The 21,261-nt window shown below is 35.2% G+C and overlaps 1 protein-coding gene across 2 annotated transcripts in view; it reads right to left on the bottom strand.

Moving 5' to 3' along the window:
• Window positions 1-21,261, bottom strand: part of LOC150096323 (rap1 GTPase-GDP dissociation stimulator 1-like) — a 266,122-nt gene that overhangs the window by 204,042 nt on the left and 40,819 nt on the right. For both annotated transcript variants that reach the window (XM_090408894.1, XM_090408895.1), the window contains exons 3-4: window positions 15,007-15,150; window positions 3,570-3,695 (exon numbers count right to left, since the gene is read on the bottom strand). In XM_090408894.1, the coding sequence (XP_090265020.1) occupies window positions 3,570-3,695; window positions 15,007-15,150 (270 nt within the window). The remainder of the gene's footprint in view (window positions 1-3,569; window positions 3,696-15,006; window positions 15,151-21,261) is intronic.

The following is a 21,261-nucleotide window of genomic DNA, read 5'->3' as shown; positions in this document are numbered from 1 at the left end:
CATCTTCTTGTACTTCCTTCAATTCTAACTGCTGACTTACAACTTAAATAAAGACTATATATTGCTTGATATAATTTTCCACTGACACCATATAACTGTAGAGTATTGAATTGCTTCTCTCTTGACACCTTGTCATATGCCTTTTTCAGATTGACAAAACTTAAATACAGATCTCTGTCATATTATTCCCATGATTTCTCAATTATTTATCATAAAGTGAAGATCTGATCATGATAGCCTCTATTTGGCCTGAATCCAGCTTGTTCTATGAAACTATAGTTATACATAGTGTAAACATACAGACAGACATACTAAATATAGTAATTATAAATAGAAGATTACGATTTTAATTATTTTTAATATGAAGCTGTAACAAATTTTTTCCCCTTTTTTTTTTCTTAAAGAAATAAATAAATAAAATAAATCTGGTATCACTAAATAGATATTTTACAATACAGGTGATTTTGTACTATATATTTATATTCACAACATTTAATACTAAAAAACATGATTCTCCTAAAATTATCTAAAATGGGTAAAAAAAAAAAAGTTAAGCTATTTTGGCAATGAAGCAATTCATTTTGCAACAAGTTAAAAAATAAAATGAAATGATGTTTTAATTAAAGGATATTACTTTACAAGGAATATAAGGATGTCAAGGAATATAGAGAGAAATAGAAAAAACATTTATCTAGGATGGAAAGATATTGGTTACTAAAAGAGGTGAATAAATAAAAGGAAAGGTCTATATTGGAACAGGCAAATGCTTAATCCTTGAAGAGAAGATTACTAATTTACATACCTATGTGAAAATTTCTGAAGATGGTATACAATTAAAAGTGGTAAGCATGAGTGCTTACCACTTAAGTTACCAACAACAGATAAACAAAAATTGCAAATAAAACCAGTGATGAAAAAATCAACACCAAAAAGATGACTTACACAAACTATGGATTTGAAGAACTATGAATAAAGAAAAGGAATAAAAACCTGTTATATACATGGTAAGCCAGCGACATAGATGATGGGTGCTGGGCCATTTCATTTAAAATGTCATTAGATGCAGATGGCCAAAACTAAGTATGAGCTATTGGCATAGTTTTCTGTGAAATGCTTTAGGAGGAATTTGGTTGGTTCAAGAGTAGAGAGGAGTAATTTATTTTTAATTGCCATGAAGAGGATAATAAATAATGTCTTTTTTGATAGCACTACGAACATTTTGTGCCTATAGCACTATAAATGTGCTATAAATACAAAAAAGAGCCTATTTACCACCTTTCATAGCAATTAAACAAAATAAATTATTCCTCTCTACTCTTAAACCAACCAAACTTCTCCTAATACATGCTTCACAAAAACACGGCTAGCTCACAGTTAGTTTTCAGCAATCTACATCATTTTAAACAAAACATCCAGTGCCCATAATATATATTGCTGGCTTACCATGCATATAACAGGTTTTTATTCCTTTTCTTTATTCTCAGTTCTTTCAAATTCATACTTTGTACAATTCAACTTTTTGGTGTTGATTTTTGTGTCATTGGTGTTTTCTATTTATCTGAAAATATTACTGAGTATAGGTGTAGATATTATTATTATTATTACTATTATTACGGGCAACTCCAGGGAGTCCTTAGACGCATCGAGGGAGGCCCTAAATCATGTCCACACAACTATACGACATTCTCACAGTATCTATCATACCTTGCCTTGAACTCACTCACCGTCATAGCACCCGCAATAGACTCTGGCAGCTTATTCCACTCGTTTACCACTCTAAAAGTAAAGAACCCAGCTCTAACACCCCCTGCTAACCACACTCCTGCCCAGCTTCCATAGGTGTCCCCTAGTTCTCCCACCACCAGTCCTGATCTCAAAAATATCCTCTGAATTAATCCTATAGAAACCCTTTAGCAATTTGAATGTCTCAATCATATTTCCCCTTTTCCGCCTATCAACTAATTTCTGCAACCCACAAATCTTCAACCTGTTCTCATATGGTTCATTCCTTAGACCTGCTATCATCTTAGTCACTCGCCTCTGGATCCTCTCCACCTCCTCCCCATCAAGAAGGAACCTAGGTGACCAAATCTGGGCACAGAAGATATCTTGTGCTCACCACGTTTAAATCTATATAATCTTGGCTTTGATCAAGTTGTGTGCTAAGTTCTTTACCATCTTTACCTTCAAGAATTTTCACACTGGTCTGTCAATTACTGTCAGCCTGGTTGGCTGAGTGGTTAGCATATCTGCTCTCCGGTCAAGAGGCTGCAGGTTCCAATCCTGCCTAGGGCATGGATGTTTGTGATTATCTTTCACCTTCATACATTCATTCTCTTCACCACTACAGGGTGAAGAGACCTTCACCCTGTAGTTGGCGAAAAGACAGGCTGATCATCATAATGCCAGTTACAATCCTTTAATTAAAATCTCATTTAATTTTATCTTTTTTAGCTTAGTTGTTACAAAAGGGACTGCTCTCCATTGCCAAAATAGCTTAGCTTTTCTTTCCTCATAACATTTAATATATATAACAGAACAATGTATGATGATGATGTTGAAATAAATTTATTCCTTTCTGGTGTTGTCAATAATTTCAATAAACCTACACTATTTTAGCAATACTAATATCTAATACGTGTGTTGAGTGTTAAGGTTTCTGAACTCAAATACATACACACCTTCCTTTCCAATGGCTATAATAACTACAGAATTAAAAAAATAATCAAGTCCTTCCCTATTCCCCGACCATCTCTTCAGAAATGCCATCACCATTCCTTATATCCGTGGTACTTCAGAAAAAATAGCCAGATCATTAAAAAAGTACACCCTCCATACAGCTTTTAAGCCCCACTGTAAACTTGCTACCCTTATCTGCTCCACTATAGACCAGCTCCCTCTTCTTTTAGTGCCTGGTGTATATAGAGTACCTTGTTCCTGTAAACTTGCCTACTTCGGACAAACAGGCAGGTCAGCATCCATCCGGTTAGAAGAACACAGTTCTTATATCTGCAAACAAGATTATGATCAATCTAGCCCTGCCGACCATGTTTTGGATACATCCCACAGGATCTCCTGGAAAAAAACTACCATGCTCCACCATAGTAATTCAAAAAAGAAAGACTATTCTTTGAATCTGCATCTGCACTCAGGAATCAACCTAATTTAAACAAATATGGTTGCATTAAACTTCCCAAAATTTGGGAAACTTTAATTATTAGAGATCCCTCTTTACATCCCAGGTCACCTGCAAATGTCCATAGAGGGTGCACCACCCAGATAGGACTTTAGTTTCACTCTGTATTGTATTTGTGTGTGTGTTGTTACAAAAAGTTTTTGTAATCCCCGAAGATGTCTTTGTGACAGAGACGAAATATTGGAAGTATTAAAATTAGTTTTAATCCTTTCTCAGTGCTGTTAATATTCCATTAAACCTCTAACATAAACTAATATCTAATGTTTAATCCTTGGCTATACATGAAGAAGTTTTGCAAATTCATAACATAATGAAAACAGAACTCATATATAAAAATATATATACCAATATACGAATAAAACTTTCTGCTTACCATTATCGTAGCAAATGTTTCCCAAAGCTCGACATACATTAACTATTACTTGATTGTCATCATTAGTTAAAAGTTCCATCAGAGGACCAACTACAGACAAATCACTGCAAGGTTTTCTTCCAGATTCTGAGGTATAAGAAAGAGAGATGTATGTGTATATATATATATATATATCTTACTTTTCTTAAATATATATATAGTTTTTCAATGGCACTGCTAAAATCAAATATCAAATAACTGCATTAACTGTGTGATACTATTACTAAAATTACATTAAAAAAAAAACACATGCATGTATATATTACAAATATATTTGCTAAAAAGCATAGTTCAAATATCAACAGTAAATTCAAGACTATCAGAAATGGAAATTTAATATATCATCTCTCTCTCTCTTACTTTCCTTAAAGATATTTGGTTTTAGCAATGGCTCGATACTATTACTGAAGACTTACACAATTTGCACTCAAAAAAAAAAAAAAGGTTATATATATATATGTGCTCAGTATAATGAAAAGTATCAATGTGAATACATTACATGGGACTGAATGATATGTCAGCCTGTGTACTACATGAATATGCAAGAAAACTGGCAGTGCCACTGTTCAAAAAACGGCTCAACTTGTTGCAGCAGAATTGGATAAAGGAAATGACTACAACACGATATTGCTGGACTTTGCAAAGGCATTTGACAGAATACTGCATGGGAAAAACTATTATATAAATTGGAGCAAATGGGAATGGATATAAAACTAGTAGCATGGATGGGAGAGGCCTTCACCCTGAAGTGGGTAGAAAAATAGGCTGTTCATCATCAGCAGCATGGATGGGGAGCTGAGAGAGAGAGACATCAGAGGGTGGTATATGGTGAAATGGAATCAAGGTGAATGAGGGTTGCTAGTGTAGTGCCCCAGGGCTCAGTACCAGGACCTACTCTTTAATTTCTATATTAATGATATAGCAGAAAATTTGAAAGGGACATTCAGTTGTTTGCCGATGATGCAAAACCAGGGAGATAAAGGTGATGTACATATCTTACAAGATGATTTAAATAAATTGGCCATATGGGCAAAGGATAATGGTTGTCAATTAAATGTTGTAAAATGTAAGTTAACGCACTTCGGAATGAAAAGATTACACACATCGTATCACACTGATGGTACTATTTTGCAGGAAACCAGAGGTGACAGTAGATAGAGATTTGAAATTCAGAGGACATATTGCAGGAGTTGGCAAAACAACTCAGAAGATTACTTTGATCCTAAAGAGCACAGAAAGTAAAGACAGGGAAGTTATTATTCCTCTTTATAAGGCTATAATTCAGAAACATGTTGACTACTGTGTGCACAGATTTGATCACCTGCATTTCTTGAGGATCAGGAAGTTGTGGAGAGGATTCAGAAACAAGTGACCAAACTGGTGACAGGTCTGTGGAATGTACCCTAGGAAGATAGATTGTAGGTGGGTATGGGGGTATATTTCTCAAGTATACTTGCATAAATCTTACCAGAAACACTCAGTAGAGAAATACCACTATAATTCTTGCAATCAATTTTATTTCCCATTTTATAGATGGGGTACTATGAGAGCTCCACTTCTATCATCTGGAATTTGACCTTCTGACCAGGCATTCTGAATACTTCCATATTTAAGCATTTCTGGCCAAATTTCATCTACTCCAGCTACCTTTCCACATTTAAGGTTTTCGATGACTTTTTCTACTTCAAGTATGGAAAAATATTCTTGACTGCATTCTTGTTGGGAGTTTTTGACCATCATGCTGCTTGCTTCATTTAGCAGTCTTTCAAAATAATTATTCCAGGCATTTAGAATATCTGTATCCTCAGTTTTCATGTCACCTTTATCATCTCTGATTCCTTTTACAGTATTTTTTACTCCATTTCTAAGCTTTTTCAATACCCTCCAGAATATTTTGCCACCTTTCTGATATTTATTTTCTATGCTCTTACCAAAGTCTTCCCATGACTTTGAGCTGACCTGCCAGGAACTTTCAATATGCTTTCTTCTTTTCCTTCACTGCCCTTTAACTTCCTGAGTCCACTATGGAGTTCTGATTTTTCTCTTCTTACAGACAACAACCCAGCTGAATCAATCAATGTTTTCTTCAGGACTTGTCACTGAATCTCCAAGGTTTGGTTCTTGTTTTCAAACTCTTTCATTTTTTTTTCTTCAATGATGTTTGTGTATTTATGTGTACAGTTCACCTCTGAAAGCTGCTCACCCTTGATTTGTTTTAAAACTTTCTTATACACTCTTCTTTTCAACATGAAATTTAATTTTATCCTGCTCAAAACTAAATAGCGATCACCCTATTTCAAATCCTCTGTATACTCTCGTGTCTGAACCTGTGGGAAAACATCACTATCAATTATAACATAGTCAATGAAACTTTTCCTATTTCTTGCATGTCTCATTTCTTATTTCTTCTCTCCATGTGAATTTGTGCACATTTTTATGTTGGAATATGGTGTCAGTAATAACTAATCCATGTCCCAAACAGAAATCCAGCAGGCATTTACCATTATTATTAGCTTTGCACTTCTCATCTCATCTTCCTTATACCCTCTTTTACCTTGCAGTGTTGAGGGCCCATTGATCATCGAACCTCACTCCGTTTACAGGATAAGGTGGTCAGCCTTATGCCCCAGTGTATCCTATGGCCTGTAGTGTTCAAGGCCAGTTTGCCTGCTTTGCAGGATGAAAAACCCCAGAATAAACTGGGGAAAAAACCCTGCTGTCCACGCCCAAGACTGGCTAACTTGGCTATGGCTGAGGAAGATCCTTTAGCTCCTCACATCACTGACGAGAATCGAACCTAGGACACTCCTTCCCCAGGCATATGGTTGCAAAGCGCATAGCCACTAGGCTAACCGCGCGGACAGCTTTGCACTGTTCTCCAAATTTTCTATATGTTTGGTAATAATTTCCTACTCTGCTTTTTAGATCTCCAAAAAAGACCAGCCTTTCCTTTTTCACTGAGTAGCTGCCTTCTCTAACGGCTCTAAGAAATTCTTTCGTTTCTTCCTTGGTAGAACCTTCTGTGTGACCATAAGTACAATTAAGTCTCATCATTCAGTTCCCCATTCTGATATTTGCTCAGATCACTCTACTTGATAATGTCTGCCATTCAAGAAGATTATCTTCATATTTAGTGTTGAATACTATGGCTGCTCCCTCTTTTCCAAGATTGTTATTGCCTAAATATAACGTTTTGTTTTGTTGCTTAGAAAGATCTCGCCTGTTTTTGTTTCAGTCATGCCTATTATATCGATCTGGAACTTATCCAATTCTTCTTCCAGTTCCATTTCTTTTCCATTGATGCTTCTTACATTGATAGTACCAATCTTGAACTCTATAGATGTTGAGTTGGGACATGTTCTGAGATTTGTTCCAGTAGCTTACTTTTCAATGTTCACCTTGGTTCCCTGATGAAAACAATGGGGCCTTGTTTAACCAGGCGATGCCCTAACCAGTATGAAATTCTGTCATATTATTATTATTATTATTATTACCCAAGACCCCATGGAGTCAAAGACTCATCTAGGAGGTCCATTTGTCATACACACAGCTCATCATATCACACCTTAAACACACTCAAACTCTTTGAAGACACCACACTCTCAGGCAAGGCATTCTAATCATTCACAACTCTGCATGCAAAAAACCAGCTTCTCAATCCCTCCTTATACTGCTTCCAGGGATGATCTCTGGTTCTCCCCTGATCTCCCACCATTTGCTATAAAACCTCTTCAACATTGATCCAATAACAACCCCTTACTTGCAGGTCTCTATCATATCACCCCTCTTCCTTCTATCCACTAGACTCTGTAAATTGCATCTTCTCAACCTTTTCTCATATTCGACATTCCAGAGGTCAGAAACTATCTTAGTCAGTTGCCTCTGGACTCTTTCCAACATTTCTTCATGTGCTTTTGAAAACCAGGTGACCAAATCTGTGCACAGTAGTCCATGTGTGATATAATCAAAGCCTTATACAATGGAACAATAATCTCCCTACTTCTACAAGTCAGTGTCCTCCACATCATTCACAGAAGTCTTTATGTTGTCCTCACAATTTTGGCAATGAGTCTCCTAAATTTCAGATCCTTATCTGCTATCACTCCAAGATCTCTTATTTCCTCCACCTCTGAAAATATATATCCCCACCAAGCATAAATTCTATACCCGATCTTTGTTTCCCAAATTTTAAAACCTTACATTTTGCAACATTGAACTTGCATCCTCATTTCTGTGTCCATTCACTCAATTTATTCAAGTCTTCTTTTAAGGTCTCTACTCTTCATAGTTTGACCCAACTTTGCATCATCTGCAAACTGAATCACTCCATCAAAATCTTGACCAATATTATTAACATACACGTTAAACAGTAATGGTCGTAAAACAGATCCCTGAGGCACACCACTAGTGACTTTCCTCTTCCAGGATATTGCTCCCCCATACACAACTTGCTGATACCTATCAGATAGTATCTCCAATCCAATGCACTAATCTAATATCCAACCCACCTGCTCTAGTTTGACTATCAACTCATAATGCGGTAATCTATCAAATGCCTTTGCAAAATCCCAGTATACTACTGTGTATATCCCTCTACTCTGTCCAAGGAAGCCGTCATCTTATTGTAATATGTAGATTACTAAAACATGACCTTCCTTTAGCAAATCCATGCTGTCAATCAAAGATAATACCATTGTTGTCAACCCAATTCTGGATCCTACTTCTCACCAGCTTCTCCAACAACTTAACCACAATCTTGATACACAGATAGGCCTATAATTTGATGCTAGAGTTCTATCACCTCCCTTATGAAGCAGCACAATCTTGCCCTCCTTCCACTCCTTTGGAACTCAAACCAGTGCAAGACTCATATTAAAAAAATATATGTCAAGGCAGCAACTCCCTGGCACATTCCTTCAGAATGTGTGGTGATATATTATCAAGTCCCACGGCCTTACTAACATCAAGTTTGTTCAACTCCCCATACACCTCTTGTTCACTTACAGTCAGTCTCTCCTTCCCATTATCATCTCTCCGTGAGGTCACATTCACAAGAATGAAAGACCTTTATGAACTGCTCATTAAGTACCTCCACTAATATCTTCTGCAGCTGTTGTTTTTATACCATTTTCTCCAATCAATGTTATCCTTCCATAATCATTAAGTTTTAAAAGAGGTAAACCGTGAGTAGACATATCGGTACACAATAAATAACGGAAAAAACTCATGTAGAAAGATTATTTATTAGTATAATTTTCACCTGTGTGTCACAGGCATCCTCAGTACATTAAGCTCAAAATTAAACACTAACTGACAATTCCAAAAAGCACCACCTAAGTAGCTGGTGTAAGATAACTAAAGAGGTCAATAACTTTCCTAAAAAAAAAATAAAAAAAAAAAAAAGTTAGGAAAGATTAGCTGATTTGTAAAGTACTATCTCCAATAAAGGGGACAGACGTAAGCCATCGGATCTGTTTAAGTTAGGAGAATGAAGTAGAGTTTCACATGTTTCTTTATAAAGGCGTTCCATGAGAAACTGACTTTTGTGAAGAACTCTTGTCTTTCTCCAATGAACTCTGTGTCTAGTGAAGATGGCATGTTCAGAAAGTCCAAACTTTTCAGGTTTAAAGTATTCAATATAAGATTGGAGTTCTTCTAGCCAAATAGAGGCAGATCTTCCCGTTTGTCCGAAATAAGATAATCCACAAGAGCACGGAATCTGGTAGACACCTGGATGATTAAGATGTGGAAGCTTGTCCTTAGGAGAAGTGAGAAAGGTGGAGATTTTTCTAAACGGTCGAAAGGCAACAAAAATATTCAGTGGTTTTAAAACTTTTGCTATACGTTCACTGATGCCTTGTACATAAGGGATAGTAATGCGCGTTATTTCCTCTGTGTTTGAAGAGGAAGACATATTAAAACTACTCAAAGTTCTTTCAATGAAGCAATTCTTATAACCATTAGATAGAAAGGAAGAAGTTATGTATTGTAGTTCTTTCTGTAAAAGATCGTCTGTAGAACAAAAGGAGTGGGCCCGATGAACCAGTGTTTTAATAGTTCCTGCCTTTTGACTGGGATGGTGATGAGATTCTGCATGGATATAATGGCCTGTATGAGTCTTCTTTCTATAAACTGAGAAATGTAGGTTACCATCTGGTTGGCAAAGAATTAGAAGATCTAAAAAGGCTAACTGCTTATTTGATTCTATTTCTAGGGTAAACTTAATCCTAGGATGAAATGCATTTAACTTAGTGAGAAATTGTTGAAGTTCATCAGAAGAGCCATTCCACACAGCAAAAATTTCTCACTAAGTTAAAGGCATTTCATCCTAGGATTAAGTTTACCCTAGAAATAGAATCAAATAAGCAGTTAGCCTTTTTAGATCTTCTAATTCTTCGCCAACCAGATGGTAACCTACATTTCTCAGTTTATAGAAAGAAGACTCATACAGGCCATTATATCCATGAGGAATCTCATCACCATCCCAGTCAAAAGGCAGGAACTATTAAAACACTGGTTCATCGGGCCCACTCCTTTTGTTCTACAGACGATCTTTTACAGAAAGAACTACAATACATAACTTCTTCCTTTCTATCTAATGGTTATAAGAATTGCTTCATTGAAAGAACTTTGAGTAGTTTTAATATGTCTTCCTCTTCAAACACAGAGGAAATAACGCGCATTACTATCCCTTATGTACAAGGCATCAGTGAACTTATAGCAAAAGATTTAAAACCACTAAATATTTTTGTTGCCTTTCGATCGTTTAGAAAAATCTCCACCTTTCTCACTTTTCCTAAGGACAAGCTTCCACATCTTAATCATCCAGGTGTCTACCAGATTCCGTGCTCTTGTGGATTATCTTATTTCGGACAAACGGGAAGATCTGCCTCTATTCGGCTAGAAGAACACCAATCTTATATTGAATACTTTAAACCTGAAAAGTCTGGACTTTCTGAACATGCCATCTTCACTAGACACAGAGTTCATTGGAGAAAGACAAGAGTTCTTCACAAAAGTCAGTTTCTCATGGAACGCCTTTATAAAGAAACATGTGAAACTCTACTTCATTCTCCTAACTTAAACAGATCCGACGGCTTACGTCTGTCCCCTTTATGAGAGATAGTACTTTACAAATCAGCTAATAATTCCTAACATTTTTTTTTTTTTTTTTTTTTAGGAAAGTTATTGACCTTTTTAGTTATCTTACACCAGCTACTTAGGTGCCGCTTTTTGGAATTGTCAGTTAGTGTTTAATTTTGAGCTTAATGTACTGAGGATGCCTGTGACACACAGGCAAAAATTATACTAATAAATAATCTTTCTACGTGAGTTTTTTCCGTTATTTCCATAATCGTTATTTTTTTTGCTGGCTACATAGCAAAAGAACTCCCTAGGATTCTTTTTTGGCTTCATTAGCTAACTGCTGCTTATACCTCACTTTTGCTACCCTTACCAACCAAGTCACATGCTTGCCTGGTCTTTTTAATCCTCATGAAATTGGTTATTACCATTTCTCTTATGTTGCCTTCATAATGCCCCTTTTCTCTGTATTTGCATGCTTAATCTCTTCGTTCATTCATTTCACACCTACCTTATTTAACCTTCTGATCCTTGGAATATATTCAGACATTGCTTCTACTAGATAGTTCTTGAATATCCCCCAAGCTGCATTGATCTCTTTTCCTGTTTACTCCTCATTCCATGCTGCACCTGCAAGCTGTCTCCTGAGCGCTTCATAATCACCATCCTTGTAGTTCCACACATACCCTTTTCTTACGGAGGTCCTCACACTGCTGGCAACCACCCAGGTATCACTTCATGGTCACTCTCACCAATTGAAGGGTGACTGGACACCCCATTTATAATTACATCCTCTGATGAGATGATCAATCCCAAGAACTTCAATCCTCGTGTGCCTTCTGTCATATACTGTCTGAGGTAGTTGTCCTTCCAAAACTCAAGAAACTAATTTTCTTTACTTCCAGTTGCTATCTCATCATCAGTCTATATTGCCATAGTTAAAATCACCCATAATGATCATCATTTCTTATTTGCTTGGCTAATTTGATTATACATTTCACAGTCACTACCATCCACATTACCAGGTCTATAACAACATCCAACCAAGCATTTCATTCTATTCACCTCTATCTCACAACATACTGCCTCAAATCCACTGCCACTATTTCTCTTTTGCATCTCTACCTTATATGGACATCACGCTTTCTCTATCATCAATAGCACTCCCACTCTCTTTTTTACGTGAACACGTCTTTAAATTCAGAACAGTATTAGGGGTTACAGGATGAAAAGTTGAGTGTAACGAAATCATTTGATAAGGTTTGGCTCAATAATTTCTAAAGCATTAAAGGTAGCCAAACTAAACTTATATCATTCGATAGCTGAGAGAATAAAGATTCGTCAGCGACTTTCAGATAGCACGCCATGCCCCGCGGATGGCTCCACCATTTTGTGTACAATCCGCTGCGCCTTGGAAACTTCCATTCAGTATAACTTCGCACTCTGTCGTGTAGTATGATGCTCGTTTTAGTGTCAATCAACAGCTCTCATTGAGATCTATTGATTTAACACATAATTCTTAAATTTCAATACAGTGTTGGTGAAGAAAATGTGGACTGAAGTTGAAAAATTTTAGAAATTTCACAATGTCCGCGTTTACTCACCAGAAAGCCAGCCAGAAATATGTCGAACACATACGACAGGAAAGAGCAGCTTGTCACCTTTCCAATAATATCCCAATGTTTGGGTCAGAATGAATAAGGAAGTATCGGAAGTAAAAGAAATTGAAAGTGGCGCAGTGCACAGATAACAGCGGCACACGAACCCATGGATGTAAATGACGTACGCGACTATGCCACCGCTTCTGAAAATGGATTGAACAAAATAGATGTGGATTTCGGAAGATCGGTGATAATGGATGAGCACTGGAGGTCGGAGAGCCCGCTTGTGCCATAACGATTAGCAAATCGCAAAGAGGCACTTTCTATCAAGTCATCTTTCAGTACGACAAGTCTCAACAAAATCAACAGGTGTATATTGCACTGAGCAGAGTCACTTCTATTGACGAGCTTTATTTGACTAACGAGAGAGACAATTATAAATTTTATCACGGTTCCTGAAATTCAGCACCCACTGGCAGGGAGATATGCAACAAATACAAGAGAATGAAGAAACACCACTTGCCGATGCTGCGAGTTGACAGTTTCTGTGGTCGATGATCGTCGACTGCTGCGATCACAGAGGAGGTCCAGATATTAAACGTAGATGATGATCATGACAACGGCGAAAACTCACGGCGGGGAGTCTTACTTGTCTCGGTGATCAATGCACAGAGTTTGGTGGAGCACGCCGAAGATATCAAAACTGAGTCCATTACGAACAGATCTGACTATTTGGTCATCAGTGAAACCTGGATGGATGATACCACACCTATGAATGTATCTGGTTTTGAACTTAAACATGCAAGCATAGAGCCATAGAAAGGTGACGCAATCAACCGTCAACTTCGTCGTCATCATCCAAACGTACTGGCATATACAGGAACCTCAACAGCTTCACCAATTGTCAATGTATCATTACCATTGATGTCAGTCATAAGCGTAGAGTCGAAGAACCATTAATGGGAGATATATGCCTGGACGACGTAACGATCAAAGGTGTATCTAAATTTATCCTTGGAGCTGTGTACGTTCATCCGAATGCTTCATCATCAGTTGTATCTATCAATCCCTGCTTCAATACTCAAAAAGCATAAAGAAAATAATCCCCAGTATCGAGCCAGACCTACATAAGCCAATCATCATTACTGGTAACTTCAATGTCAATGTGTCACAAAACCGATAACCGATCACTGCAGGACTTTATGGAATGCAAGTTTAATCTCACTTACGTTCAGACCACGGCAACCACGCTAGGTAACACTTGTGTTAATTTGACTTTCGCCAGAAACTTGGATGTATCTTGTCTACCATTTGTATCCTACTTCTCTTACCATAACCTATGTAAATAAAATTCTAATCGATTATTAAACTTGTTTTCATTTATTTACACTTCCCAACACATATATAATCCGCTGGTGTGATGTATTCACGTTAAACCCCACAGGCCGTGCTCCGACACAGCCACACCCAATTTTACCCTTTCTATCCTCATGAAACACATCATACACCATCTCTATTCCTGAGTGACATATAATATATTTTTAAAAAACAAAAAAAAATCACTGCAGCAAATCGTTCACTTTAACCAGATATTCTTGTGATTCCTATGAGTTTACTGTGGTAAATGTTGAATGTGGCTTGAAAAAAAAAAAAGTTCAATGTTTCATATCTTTTATAGATTTTGATGCTAAAATGAAGCTTTTTTTCTTCTATAGCATTGAGAAGAGAATTTTGACCCTTACAATGCTTCTGCCTAGTGTCTGACAAGAACCATCAGTTTTAAACAGGCCTCAAGCCAGTACGCTTGTCAGAAGCATTAATAAAAGGTATATGAGCTAAGTGAAGTTTGCTGCTCTTTTAAGTAATGTGATTGCATGCCATTGCTCTCATGTAGAAATTTGTTTTTATTATAACATTATTATTAAAGACACCTAAAAGGACTCGTCATGGGAGTATACAACCCCATCTACTCATCTTAATCTTCAATCTACACACATGCACTACCACCACCTGCACAGTATGCCATCTAGTGTCCATAGCAGTATTTTCGTCTGTAAATTGTGTGTGTGTGATCTCCAGCTGATTTGCATATATGCAGGATGAAAAATTTGAGTTTCCAGAGGTAGGTGGGAAGTCCTGCTACCTCTGTTTGAGAATAGCTAATTCATCTTCAGTTGATAAAGCCATATAAATATTTCCTCTTGTTAGGATGAAAATATCCAAATTCAATTTGGGTATTTTTCATTCGAAGAGTTTAATTTATTGTTTCTTTTATTGTGCTGTGGAGGCACTTTTTTGCAATATAACTTATGAGAATCCATGTGTAAAGGCTCAAGTTTTATGAAGATAAAAGTAAAAGAAAATTAGAAAGTAACCATTATACGAATGATTACTGAAATTGTGTTTGTGTAATCATGCTTGATGACATTTATTTTTGAAATAAACTAAACATATATAGAACAAAACGTTGTAATATATGATAATTTCAATAGTTCTATAATAAATATTTAATTTATTCATGTTTATCAATATTGTTTGCCATGACCTTAGAATCTTTTTCAGACCCCCCTCCCAAGAAGGTCACAAATTGCAGTTTAAGAATGACTGTTATAAACAATTATTATCTATTAGCCTTTTTTTTGGCCTAGCGAATCTTTTGAACAGTATCATATTGTATTATGCACAGCTTCACATTTTATAGAAATGAAATTTACCTGCTTTGGCAAACTCAGCTATAATTTCAGCCACTTTAGCAAGAACTGCAGAGGGTAGTTTGTCTGATGACTTTAATAACAAGGTGACAATGTCAATTATTCCATTCTGAAGCAAATTCTGATTTAGATTGTTTCTGTCAATATCTGAAAATATGATCATATGTTAATACCAATTTGTATACAGAAAATTTTCTACACATTTCTAGCATATAAAAGTGTTTTCAAATATGATAAAATAACATGGAAATATTCATTAAAAATATTTAATATAAAATTGAGTATGCACTGTTCTCCCTTTTTTCATATTAAATGTTTTTAACAAGAATATCCCTATTACTTATACAATCATAATCCTTCTAGTGCTATTTTCTTTTTTTTTTTTCTTTAAGTACGTTAAAACAACCAAAATTTGTTTCTCCTTCAGCTAACTGCTTTCCTTAAATTTAGATTTTCTTTTTTTCCAGAGGATGAGGATGGGATTATATAGAGTATCCCTAAAGAAGGACAAATTCAGACTTCACATTTGCAGAGGAGATGGAAATACTAAAAAAAAAATTAAATATCCACAAATAATTCAATAATGCTTTACCTGCTTTACCCTGGTATTGCTGGAAGGTCGGATGTCCTCCAAGGAATATCTGAACACTGTTGCCGATCGTGTCCATCCTGCAATGTTGACTTTTTATCCAGCAAGTGAACTGTTGTTTCATGGATGGCAATGCTATCTTCTGCCAGCTTCCCTGGCCACCACAACACGGATCTGAATCCCATTGAGAATGTATGCGACATGTTAGAAAAACAGATCTTGGAGCAAATTCCTCTTTCAAATCTGAGCCAGCTAAAGGCCTGTCTGGTGAATTCCGGGTATGTTGTAGACACAGATGCAATCCAACATCTTGTGGAATCTATGCCAAACCATATATGTATTGTAATTTGCACTAAAGAAGGTCCAACATGGCATTGAATAAAAGTTTCTAATTCAGTGGCTAGTATGTGTAGAAGCAAATAATTTAGATAATTTAATTTTCTTTTTCTGGATAGGGAAGAGACTGGTCCCCATTGTTCACCAATCATGAAATTCTGTTGCAGGATTTTTTTTGGTCCTAGTTAATCATTGTAAGTGGACAAGCACTGCATCACTGAAAATTAGTAATATTTTTATTCAACCTCCCCCCCCCTTTTTTTTTCTTAGTTTTTTTTTTTTTCCTACGGTGCCAACTCTTGAAAGGTTTTAATCCTATAGTAGATTAGTAATATCAGTGAGCTAAAGTTTTCTTCTACTTTTATTAATTTTTATATTTTTTACATAATCCAGAAAAACACTGTGCCAGAATGCTCTGGCACAGTGTTTCAGAAACTTTTTAATAATAAAGTTTAATGAGACTAATGAAATTTAGCAAAGAGTTTGGACTATGTAATTTGAACTATCAAAAGTTAAAATTTGAACCACGAGCCATGCAGCTGGAACACAGTCGTGCCATCAACCAGTCATGGCCCTAACAGAGGTCAGTTAATACACACCAAGAAACACATTTTGTTTAAACTTGCTGTAGATCTATTATTTATTAAAATTAATAATAGAATAAAGCTGCACTTATGTATGACAAAAATATAAAAGTTAAAAAAAAAAGCAATCAAAAATTAAGAAAGAGTGGCTTGTATCCTAAAGACCTTTTCAAGCCATTTCAGCCTTCAATAAGCAGCGGTTCATACAGGGTGATGAAATTCATCTCCCACATAAAGATAATCACAAAGTATCTATGTCCAAGGCAGGATTTCAATCCACAGCCTTCTGGTTGGAGAGAGAATATGCTGACTACTTGGCCAACTAGGCTGACATTTATCTATGGTTACCTAAAGATATGGATGCGAGAAATCACTATTTTACCTTCCAGTCAGTTCAGATTAAGCAAGAGATGTGCTTTTTCACTTAAAACATCAACTTCCACTGTAGAGTATATGTGATAAAAGGGATTAATCCAATGAATTCTACACATAGTTAATTTAGTATTAGTTAAAATATTTAAATATAGGAGGATGAGGTGTACAATTTAATAATCTATATTATGTTAAAAATATTTTTGCATTTATAGATTATGAGAATACAATCTCCATAGCTCAGTCAGTATCTATGATACCTTTGAGTAAGAAAGACAGTTCAAATCCTATCTAGGATGTGAAGAACTTTTATCAGGGCTTTCCAAGTGAAGGTGAGTTTGCCTGTCTCATGTGGAGATGGTAGTATTTTTCCTTCCAGAAACTAAGATTTTTCATCTTGCAAAGCAGACAAACCAACCAAAAGACATGTGCAATTTACAGACAGCAACTTCAAATAGGATTGACCGTACTATTGTAACCAGTCAGCAGGTTTATAAAAAAAAGCCAAGTTATTTGGCACAACAAGCCAGTATGATAGCCTAATATGAAAGGGAAGATGGGATGAGATTAGGAGAACACTGCATAGTATTCACTACACAATAATCTCTGCAAATTTGACAGTTGAAAGTATAATATCACATGGCTTGCTATTTTGCAGCTTGAAAAAAAGTGCTTATCTGCTCATTTGCAATGAGCAAGAATTTTTAGCTGACAAGTACAAAAAAAAAAATAATAAGAATAATAATCACAAGAATTATTCCAGTTTAATATTTAGTTTTATGTATGTAATGTTGATTCTATTTCATGTATTATATCATAAATAGTTTTCTATAATTTTAATCTTACATATCATGCCTGCTGAGGCATGCTAGTCATTATAAAACCCTGTTTTGTTGATTTTGTCATAATATACACAAGAGGACAGGATGTGCACACATGTTTAGAAGGTGCTCAGTCATACCACAACGTAACCAACTAATCATAACATGATAATAACCTAAAATAGATGCATAGTGGACAGTAGTAATTAGCTTATTTCATACCTGATTATTATTAAAAACTTATGGAAACACTTCTGTGTTATAGTAAAACTTCAGATTAATATAAACCAAAATAATCACCTCATGTTTCAACCTTCACATCAAGGTCATAATCTGGAGTATGCACATGCACACATATATATACAAAGAAACAAGCTACGTTACAATCTACATAGTATGTTAAAGTCACATTAATTTGGTCAATCGGGAAAAAAAGACTTACTACATCAAAGCTAGAGACCATTAACCCTACTGGCTTGACCTCTGATCTGTGTGTGTGTGTGTATATATATACTTCACTCCAGATGATGACATTAATATGAAGGTTGAAACATCAGGTGATTATCTTGGTTTATATTAAACTGAGTTTTACTATAACACAGTAGGTGTTTCCTTAATTTTTTAATAATGAATGCTGACCACATGTACTTACAAAAGAAAGAAAACCTAATTATGGAACATGCAGGATCTGAACTGTTAATAGCATATAATAAAACTTGAAAAGCAGAAAAAGTATTACATTTTTACCCCCCCCCCCTCAAAAAAACCTACTTTCTTCATATTAATTTTACAAATATTAACTAGATGCTTTTCGACTGTTTTCTAGGTTGTCACCATAACATATGATATCACTTGTCCTGTCTATCTAGCAATGTTTTGGAGCCAATCAGAATTCAGAAAACTCACTAATGTAGTTGTTTAACTTTTTTTTCCATAAAACCGATTCAAGACATAAGATAAGTATTAGTTCTGAAAATGTGTATTGAAATAATCATGTATTAGTAATAAATAATAATAAATGGTTATGTATAACTGATAAAAGATATGAGTCTAATCTTTAAAGAGGTACTTATGGCATAATGATCAAACAGCAAAAATAACACAACCACAGTAATAAACTTTAATGAAAAGCACAGATATGTGTGGAAACAATAAGCAATTCAAAGAACAGGATACAAGATAAATACAACAATCAGTTTAACAATTAAAAACAGCTGCTATGTGCTGGAGAAATAATATTATTATTATTACGTGAAATCTCCAAGGAGTCCAAAGACTCATCAAGGAAGGGCACTATTCTACAACTCTCTGTCTCCATCACTCAATCCACCAACTACAGTGAACAGCATCATCTACACCAACACTATCTACTGCTCACCACCACTAGTATTTTCACAGACAATCACAAACATCCATGCCCACGATGGGATTTGAACCCACAGCCTTTTGGCTGGAGAGCGGATACGCTTACCACTAGGCCAACAAGGATATATTAAAATAACTATTTACATAAGATGAGAATCTGCCAAACTGTTTTATAGAGAGCCAATTATTCTGATTCAGGGCCAACATAAAAGGGCTTCACAACTTTCTTTGAAAAGAACTGCTTCTATGTGCCAGACCTTATGGTTTCAGGTATTCGACATAGCACTGATGTTCGTTTTTTTTTTTTTTTTTTTTTTTTTTTTTTTTTTTTTTTTTTTTTTTAACAGAATGGCCCACCAGCCCAAAGTATGTCAAATTACATTTACAAGGGATCTGATAAACATTAGCTAAAGACAGAGGTGACAGTCTGTCAGTGTTTAAAATGTATAAGCTTCACGTCTAATACACTGATAAACACACTAAATGGGTAACATATCTGTTTCAGTACTTATAAATTGACGAGGTCTAGGACTTAACACAAAACTGCAATATACAGGTAACCCTCGTATAATGCGGATGTTAGGTTCCATAGAAATGGCGCGTTATATAAATCGCGTTATGCGAGACTCAGATCACATAGAAAAAGTAGGGTTAGGTTCCGAAATCATTTTTTTTTAAGATTATATAAACAATGACATATCCAAAAAAAATATATTTTTATTTCAAGTAATTCATGTAAGTTAAGAAAGCATATAAACTATAAAACAAATACATAGTATAAAATTATAAAAAAATTATAAAGTGTATGTAAACTTCATTGCACATAATACATAATGTTTTAGGCAAAATAAAATAAAGTGCATATTTTAATCACCATCACTCTCTTCAAAAATAACATTTCGTACATTTCAAGTAATTCATGTAAGTTAAGAAAGCATATAAACTATAAAACAAATACATAGTATAAAATTATAAAAAAATTATAAAGTGTGTGTAAACTTCATTGCACATAATACATAATGTTTTAGGCAAAATAAAATAAAGTGCATATTTTAATCGCCATCACTCTCTTCAAAAATAACATTTCGTAGATATTCTTCATTTACAACTAGCCGGACGACGTAATCACTTGAAATCTCTTAGACATCATTTGTATAATTCTCATTGCATATTTCGGCTGGTTTAGTTATCAAGAAATCAGTAACAAGACCTTGCTTACCTATGCTTACTTTTTTTTATTAAATTCATAATACAGAGCTAAACAAATATCCAATTGTCTTATGAATTTTCCGGAGTGCTCCATTGAGAGATAATTAACCATAAAATAACTTTCTTGCCAAGATCAATCCTTCTGCCAATTTCTTTAAACTGAATTCTTTAACGGATTCATCGCAATCAGAATCTTTGGCAGAATTTTCCCCGCAATTTGGTTCGACGTCATCTATTAATTGTACCAGTTCCTCCTAATTTAAATCTATTTCCTCATCAATTAATTCACTAATTTCATTTTCAAACATATCGCAAAAGCGCTCTAAGCGGCCATTACTATAAAAAGAAATTTTTTAAATAAAAAAGCATTACATATTGTACGTAACTCACCAAAATATAAAGTGCTCAGTTTGAGATTAACACACTTATGATTTTTAATGCGCTTTCCTAGCAGAAAACGAAGACAATTTTCAACAATAAATATTTTATACGACAAACAATAAAAGCCCCTAATATAAATTCGCTACTTATAACTACATGCGCGATAGGGCAGATGCAAATTTAACTAAGATAAAATTGATTTTTAAGTCGCGCGTTGAAAAATATATGAAAAGATAAAGGATTAGTACAATTTGTAGACAGTCTTATATCGAAACCGCGTTATATAAGTGCCGCGTTCAACAAGGGTTACTACAATTTGTAGACTGTGTTATATCGAAACTGCGCTGTATAAGTACCGCATTATACAAGGGTTACCTGTATTAAGTGATGGTGGATAGAGCTCACCAGGCTCTGGTAAGGCAGCTCAAAATTAATTAATAACTGAAACACTTATTAATTAACTATTAATTAGTTATAATGAATATCTATAAAAAGATTAATACAGTTCTAAGAGGAATGAGAGATATGTGTTAATATCTGAAGTATAATTTCTCAAATTGGACTGCTGTTTTGAAAAAGATAACAAGAAAGCAATAAAAAT

This window comes from Typopeltis vanoorti, chromosome 19 (genome assembly GCF_054136105.1).
Source record: "Typopeltis vanoorti isolate ZY-2024b chromosome 19, IOZ_Tvanoo_1.0, whole genome shotgun sequence".
NCBI lineage: Eukaryota > Metazoa > Arthropoda > Arachnida > Uropygi > Thelyphonidae > Typopeltis > Typopeltis vanoorti.
The sequence above is the reverse complement of the archived record's forward strand: the minus strand, read 5'-3'. Positions and strand labels throughout refer to the sequence as shown.